Source organism: Monoraphidium neglectum (genome assembly GCF_000611645.1).
Source record: "Monoraphidium neglectum strain SAG 48.87 unplaced genomic scaffold scaffold02977, whole genome shotgun sequence".
NCBI classification, from domain to species: Eukaryota; Viridiplantae; Chlorophyta; class Chlorophyceae; order Sphaeropleales; family Selenastraceae; genus Monoraphidium; species Monoraphidium neglectum.
Genome location: NW_014010651.1, coordinates 1 through 7,584, shown reverse-complemented (window position 1 = coordinate 7,584; position 7,584 = coordinate 1). Strand labels below are relative to the sequence as shown.

Below are 7,584 nucleotides of genomic sequence, written 5' to 3'. Positions count from 1 at the left end.
CCCCCCCCCCTCACACCTTCTCTTTTTCCTTAACCGCCGCCGGTGCTGCCGCCGCGACCTCGGCCTTCGCTGCCTTGTAGGGATTCAGCAGCCCCAATATCTGCTTGTTCAGCTCATCCAGCTCCTGCTTCTGCAGCTCCTTCGCCAGCGCCGTCCGCTGCTCGTTCAGCACCTCAAACAGCCGCACGTATGACTCCGCAAACAGCAGCCGCGCGGGCCGCGCGGCGGCGCCGCCGCCGCGCTCGGCCGCCGAGGCGCCAGCGCTGTCGAGCAGCTGCCTCTCGGCGCGGACGGGGTAAAACGCGGCCTCGTCGTCCCAGCCCGCGGGGAGTGCCTCGAGAAGGAAGATCGCAAGCTCAAGCCGCATCTCATGCCGGCCGCTTTCGTCGCCCAGCCGGGCCGACCCGAACGCGCGCGAGTCCAGCGCGTCGACGAGCAGCTTGGCGAGCAGGCAGGCCGCCGTCATGGAGCGCGGCGGCGGCGGCGCGGCGGCGGGGGCGGGGTCGGCGGTGGCGGCGCCGAGGGCGGCCTCTCGCAGCTCTTTGTAGGCCGCCCTCACAACCTCGCGGACGCGCTCTGCCACGTCGTCCGGCGGCGGCGGGTAGGTAGGTAACTTGGCGAACTGGCTGAGCACGTCCGTCGCGACGTGGCCGAGGACCAGGCGCTGAATCAGCGCCGCGCCGGGGCCCTTCGCGGCGAGCACGCTGCTGTGCTGCTCCGCCGCCCATGCCGCCGACGCTTTGAGGGCAGCAAGATCCCTGTCCTTATCGGTGCCCACAATCCGCATGCTCTTTTTCTTCTTGGTTGCATAGCTTTTGAGCCGCTCCTGGCCTTCGAGCAATGCCCCCGAGAGGTCTGGGGTCGTGCTTGTGACATCCTTGCCCCGGCCCTTGGATTTGGGCGCCATTAAGTGATCTATAAACTGCAGCCACGCTTCATCGCATGCCTAGGCCGTCCACGAGGCTCGCGCTGCGCGCGCGCGATCTGGTAACTGGGCACCTCACTGCGCAGTTGGATCGCTACTGTACAAAGACAACATGTTGGTGCCTGCCGGCTGTTAACAAACGGTGTCTCCTTGTCCGCAGCCGACAGCTGCGTCTTCGGTACTTGCTTTTGATGCAATCAGCAGATCTGGCGTACCGTCAACGGCGATAACACGTGACTTCATGTATTATACGTAAGACGTGTGGTATCTAAGACACCTACAGCATCTATGCAGGCTTGTAGAAAGACACCGCTATGCTCTTGACGTCAGCATCGTCGCGTTCGCTGCTCGTGCTGCTGCTGGTGCTGCTGCCGTCGCTGCCGCGCGTGGCAGTGCAGGCAGTGGCGCATATAAGTGCCGGCGACGATGTGGCAGCAAGCGATGGCAGCCCGGCAAGGCAGCAACGTCAGCAGGAGCCCGGGGAATGGAGAGCGGCAGCATCAGCGAACCCCCTGCCGCCGCCGCCCCCGCCCCCGGTCCCCCACGCCGGGATCCCTCAGCGCGCCCTGACGGGCCAGCCGCGGTCCGAACGGCCGGCGCCGCCCCACCCGCCGCGGCGACGCGCCCGCCGCAAGCTCGCCTTTGGGGCGTTTGTGCAGCAGGCGCGCGACGAGATCCCCGACAGCGAGGAGGCGCCTGGCTGCGCCGCACGCGCCGGCGTCGGCTACCTCGAGCGCTGGCGCCGCCTTGGCGGCACCTTTTGCGCCCTGCCTGGCCGCGGGCCCGCCACAGCGGCGCCGCCGCCGGAAGCCGGCGGCAGCGCCCGCGCCCTGCCGCCGCCGCCGCCGGAGTTTGGGAGCGTGGCGCGCTGCAACGCGCACCCCGCCGCCGACCTGACGGCTTGCTTTGCCACCAACATGGTCTTCGACGCGACCGCGTTCATGGGGCCGAAAAAGCAGCCGGACGAGCTGCCCGCAGCCGCGAAGGGCAGCGTGCGGCTGGGCTGCAACCGGACGCAGCCGCTGGCCGCGTTTTTGCGCGGCCGGCTGCGCAACGAGGGCCCGCGGCGCTGGCTCGTCGACGCCGCGGAGCTCGTGCCCCCCGCTGACGTCGCCGGGCTGTGCGCGGCGGGCGGCGGGGCTGTGGAGCATGCGGTCGTGTTCCTTATGCGGCTGGACGGCTCCAACGCATTCCACAATGCGGGTAGGTAAAAAGCGATGCGTGAGGGGCGGAGGAGGGGCCAGCGCGCTGCGGTTCGCGGCTAGAGGCGGCCTGCAGCTCACATCAAATCGCACCCGTCTGCTGCCCCATGCCTCTGCCGGCCGGCGCCTTGCGCTCAGTGCCGCCTGTGGCCGTGCAGCGGACGCTCAGCGCCTGCGACCGGCGCGGCGCGTCGCGGCGCCACGGCGCCCCGCAGAGACCCTGGTGCACATGTTCATCGGCCTGGCGGCCCTTCAGATCCCGCCAGAGGCGCTCAGCGGCGGGCTGCAGGTGCGAGCGGCGCCGCTGACCCCGCCCCTGCGGCGCGCGCCTGGCGCCGCCTGGCTCCGCCTGGCTGTATCAGCAGCCAGGTGGCTCTCGCAGCTCATGCAATGCTGCTTTTCGCCCACAACTGTCTTGTCACAGACGCTTGCCGTTGGAGGACCGGCGCTGACAAGAGAGGGAAGGCAGGGGCCGCGTATCCTCAATCACAGGCGCACCGGTCGAAAACAGCCACGCGTCTGCTCCTCCGCGCGACCCCCAACCCCCGCCAGGTCATCATCGCCGACGACAAGCCTCCGGGCTACTTTCTGGACATCCTCCGCCGCCTGTCGCACCCCCACCCCCTCATCGCCCTCCGCGACGCCCCCCCGCCGCCCGGCACCTGCCTGCGTGCCGCAGCCGTTGCACCGTTTGTGGGCCACGGGAACTCGCTGCTCGCGGCGTCGGCTGAGGAGGTCGGCTGCCGCTCGGTCATGCTGCACGCCGCATCTCTGTGGCTGCGGGAGCTGTTCTGGGATGTTCTACCAAGGGAGCCGCCCGTCGACGCGGAGCAGCAAGAGCAGCAGGCACAGCAGCAGGGGCAGCAGGCACGGCAGCAGGAGCAGCAGCTGAGCGGCGCGCGGACGCTGCAGTTCGTGTGGTTGTCGCGCGCCCACTTCGAGGCGTCAATGCGCGGGAAGCTGAGCGGGTGGCAGCGGCAGCGGGCGGCGCCCAATGAGGCGGAGGTGCTAGTGGCCCTGCAGGCGGCAGTCGCGAGGCGAGTGCGCCGCCAATCGCGCCGCCCTAGGCGCCCGAAGCAGCTCCGGAGCGGGCATTGCAAAGCCGCGCGGCCTGCTGCATCCTGGGCGGCTTCCCTGCGTGGCTCTGCAGGGGCAGTGTCGCAGTGATACGCCGCCCCGCACCTTCGTGGCAGGAGCGCCTGGCGTGGCACCGCGTGAGGCGCGGCGCGTGCCTCACCTTTGCAGATGGAACGGGGGCGCGTGCGCCCTGGACCCCAAGGATGGGTGCCGCAAGTCCAACATCTATTTCGCGTTCCAGGTGCAGCTGCCACGCATCAATGAGGCTGTGCGATGCTCGCCGTGCAAAGCGTGGTCATGTCTTGATCATGCATGCGTCGCAAAGTACAAGGAGTGTGTTCACATGTTCGCATGCACGCACACATGCACATGCACATCCACATGCACATGCATATGCACATTCACATGCACACGCACACGCACACGCATATGCACATGCACATGCACATGCACACACACATACACACAAATACTCACACCCACACGCAAATTCACATGTACACGTTTACGCACACACATGCCCACACAAATACGTGCAGATGCACAACATGCACACGCACTGGCGCACACACGCATGCATGCAGACAACCACGTTGTTCAGCAGGCGCGCCGCCGCCCGCCCCACCACCCACGCGCGTCCCAGTCGGGAGGTTCTATGATGACCCCTCCTGCCATACGCACACATAACCCGATAAATTGCCTCACAACCCCCCCTCCAACCTCCCTTCAACTGCCCTCCGACTGCCCCTGCAGCTGGCCCTGCAATCCCCCCTTCAATCACCCCTCCAACCGCCCCTCCAAACGCCCCTCCAACCGCCATGCAGCCGCCCTCCAAGCACCTCACCAACCGCCCCTCCCCCTGCCTCACCTCAGGCCCTGGAGCTCAGCCAGCAGCCCTTCAGCCCGGACCAGGTGTTCACCCTGTCGCGCACTGGCGTGCTGGCCGGCGTGCACGGCGCGGGGCTGGCCAACATGCTGATGATGGAGCCGGGGCGCGGCGCGGTGCTGGAGGTGTGGCACGGCATGGAGGACAACTTCCACTATGGTGGGGTGAGAGGGGGGGTTTGGGACGGCGTCTAGGCGCGCACCATTTAAGGCCACACGGTCGGGTTGCTTGTCCCGTGCGGGACGCTTTCAGACGTGCTGGGCAGCGCTGTACGGAGCGTTGGAGGTCGCCTGGACCAGCCCCGGCGGTCCTGGGGTTGTTGCAGGTCAGGAGGGGCCTTGTTCGGCGCTTTCCGGCCGCCATGCTTGACGGTGGGCCCCGCCGCGTGTGCATGTGGGCGGGGCTGCCGTGCAGCCAACCTGGCGGCGGCGCTGGGCCACGCCTACACGACTGTCAAGAGCGAGGGGAAGCTGCCGGCAGACGAGATCGCGGCCGCCGCGGAGCGCGCGATGGACGCGGCAGCTGCCCGGCAGGCGCAACCGCGCCGCGGTCGGCGGGGGAGCGGGCTGCTGCGGCGGTGGTGGGGCGGCTGAGAGGCAGCTGGCGGCAAGGGGTGGCGAGCAGGTGCGCGCCGCGTCGTGTAAATGCACAACCTGAAGCTTCGCCTAGGGGACATTTGAGAATGTGATGCAGTGACACCAGAAATTCACCCCACACCAGCTGACCAATAGCGACTGAGGAGGGGTGTGCAGCGGCTGCCGAACATGCAAGGAAGAGTGGATAATGTTGACTGTGCGCTTGCTTGCTCACCAGTCCTCGGCACGGCAGGTGCTTGGCTGCATTACTACCTTATGGGTGCATCCTGCAGAGGATACTCACCATTCTGTGAGCGGACAAGTTGATGGAGTTGTGTGCAAGTGTCAAGCTGATGCGTAAGGAACACGACTTGGAAGGCAGAGGGTGCAAGGGCAAGGCTTGCAGGAACGGCATGGGTCCTAGCGGCGCACACAGGGAGCTCAGTATCAATGGCCTGCTAACTGAGTTCGACGATGGCTAGTTGAATTGGTATAGCTTGCGAAATGTTTGGCAGGCTGCCTGATGGCGGGCCTCCAGGGAGCCCGCAATGGGTGAGCGCCCCGTACAGCACGGCCCTGTGCACATGTCATGCTCGCATGTGCATGCCTAACAAGTTGCGGACCCCGCAGGGCCAGCTACTGGAGCACAGTGTGGCGAAGCTCATAGAGGACGTGCCACAGAGGGCCACTTCGGCCCCTCCACATCTGCAAGCTGGCGATGGAAGACAGTATGCGGTAAGCCCGATGCCGTGCAGGCTATCTGGGGGCAAGAGATCACTGGTGTGCGATTTGGCTTGCCCGCGTCGCACCAATTCTCTCGTCATCGCTGGAAGGAGCCCGAAATCTTTTTGAAAGATTTGATGCGCGCGCTGGCCCGCGGCGTGCCATTCCCGGGCTGCGGTCGAAGCACTGTGCTTTGCCGGCGCAGCGCGCGGCCGCCGCTGCAGCGGCGGACAGCCGCCGCCTGTGGGCTTCCCCGCCACCGCTATGGCCCATAGGCTTGTGACCGATGCGCGGGCATCACATTGCACAGTCGCCTGCTTGGCCTCCGCACGACCACCACGGCAGCCGCCAATACATTGCCTCCCAACCCCTTCCCCCCGGCCGACTACTCCTCCTGACGGCCCCCACACCCCTGCACGCCGCCCCGCACTCCGTTTCGCTCCGCAGGGCCACGGCGGCCCGTCGTCGGGGCAGACTTGGACCCCCATAGACCCGACCGCTGACATCCGGTACGACGAGGACTATGCGCGCTTTTACGATCTGTACTCGGGGCAGCGGAAGCTGCCGCCCCCGGTGGACGGCCGCACGCTCTACACCGAGCTCGGCCTGCTGCACCAGCAGCAGCAGCAGCGGCAGCAGCAGGCAGACCTGCAGGTGGCGGTCGCGCAGCAGGCGGCGATGATGGGGTCGGCGGCCACGCCGCCGCCCGGGCACGCGGCGGCGGCGCTGGCGAGCCTGATGGCGGGCGGAGGGGCGCTGACTCCCGGAGGTGAGCGCGACGAGGGCCGGGGCGGGCGCCGCCGCCTCACAGGGAGGCAGCGGAGGGCCCAGTTGCGTGCGACAGGGTCGGTGAGGCGAGCATGGGCTGCGGTGCGGACGGTGCGGTGCAGCCCAGCCGCATGGCGCGCTGGGGTTTGGTTTCTCGAGTGCGCACGGGCGCCGCTGCTGAAGCGGCGGGGTTCACGCCCTGAGCTGACAGCGCATCCGGCCGGGCCTGTCGCCGCGCCCTGCAGGGCTGGAGGTGATACAGGAGGCGGACGGGCTGCCGGGCATGCTGCAGGCGGCACTCCAGCAGATGTGTGAGTGGCGGGTGCACAAGGCCGCGCAGCACGCCTGAATCTGGGGGCTGGCGGGCCGGCCGCCGTGTGTGGCTTGCGTGCCGTGCCCCCTGGGGCCACTCCTGCAGTACCGTGCAAACCCCGCCCATCTCGCCGCCCCACGGAATGCTTGTGCAGCGATCAACGGCAGCTCGCCCGCGCAGCGGCTTGGCGGGATGGGGGACCCCAGCGGCTCGAAACCGGGCACGCCGTTTGAGGGTGAGCCGCCGTGGGCTGCAGGGCGCGTGCGCCTGCGTGCTTGGGTGCCCGACGGCATGTCACCCCTGGCTGGGTGTGCGGTTACGGAGTGACGTCACACGGCATCACACGGGCTATTGCCTGGTTGTCGCCGCCATACTCTCTTGATTGCCGTCGCCGTGCGTTTGTCTCCGGTCGCACCCCCGTGCTTCCTCGCGCACGCGCGGCTGCACGTGACGCCGCGTCCTCCGCGCCTCGCAACCCCTCTGCAGTGGCGGCCGCGCTGCAGGCGCTGCAGGCGGCGAGCCCCGCGCCCGGCGGCATGCGCCCGGCGATGCTGAATGCGGCGGCCGCGGCGGCGGCCGCCGCGGCCGCCGCCGGCGCGACGCCGCCGCCGGGCATGCACGCGCACCACGCGCTCGGCATGCCCGGCGCGAGCCCGCCGCCGACGGCCGCGGCGATGGCAGCGCTGCAGTCGAACGTGAACGCGGCGGCGGCGGCGGCCGCCGCCGCGGCGGGCGGGCCGCTGTCCATGGCGGGGTCTCTAGAGTACCAGGCCGCCTATCAGGCCGCCTACCAGGCGGCGATGATGTCACAGCAGCAGGGCGTGATGGCGGCCGCGGCCGCGCCGCGCATGAACCCGCAGTTTGCGGCGCTGCAGGCGGCCCAGGCAGCGCAGGCGGCGCAGGCAGCGCAGGCGGCGGCGCTCGCGGGGTACCACCACCACCACGGGGGCCACCAGGGGTTCGCGGGGCAGCAGGCGGCCGCGATGCAGCTGGCGGCGGCGCAGGCGGCGGCGGCGGCGCAGCTGGGGCTGCCCGGTGCGTACGGCTACCCGCCGCCCAACATGTCGGCCGCGGCTGCGGCCGCAGCGGCGGCTGCCGCCGCGGCGTCGATGGGC

At 69.0% G+C, this 7,584-nt stretch overlaps 2 protein-coding genes across 2 annotated transcripts; one reads left to right on the top strand and one right to left on the bottom strand.

The window, feature by feature from the left end:
* Positions 1 to 10: 10 nt before the first annotated feature.
* Positions 11 to 787, bottom strand: MNEG_11938 (hypothetical protein; the record flags this gene model as incomplete). Its single annotated transcript, XM_014039591.1, has 1 exon — positions 11 to 787. The coding sequence occupies one exon, from the start codon at positions 785 to 787 to the stop codon at positions 11 to 13; it is 777 nt and encodes a 258-aa protein (XP_013895045.1).
* Positions 788 to 1,239: 452 nt separating this feature from the next.
* MNEG_11937 (hypothetical protein) lies at positions 1,240 to 6,505 on the top strand (the record flags this gene model as incomplete). The annotated part of the gene is made up of 6 exons (XM_014039590.1): positions 1,240 to 2,128; positions 2,286 to 2,416; positions 2,680 to 3,132; positions 4,078 to 4,254; positions 5,836 to 6,157; positions 6,402 to 6,505. The coding sequence occupies 6 exons, from the start codon at positions 1,240 to 1,242 to the stop codon at positions 6,503 to 6,505; spliced, it is 2,076 nt and encodes a 691-aa protein (XP_013895044.1).
* Positions 6,506 to 7,584: the final 1,079 nt, after the last annotated feature.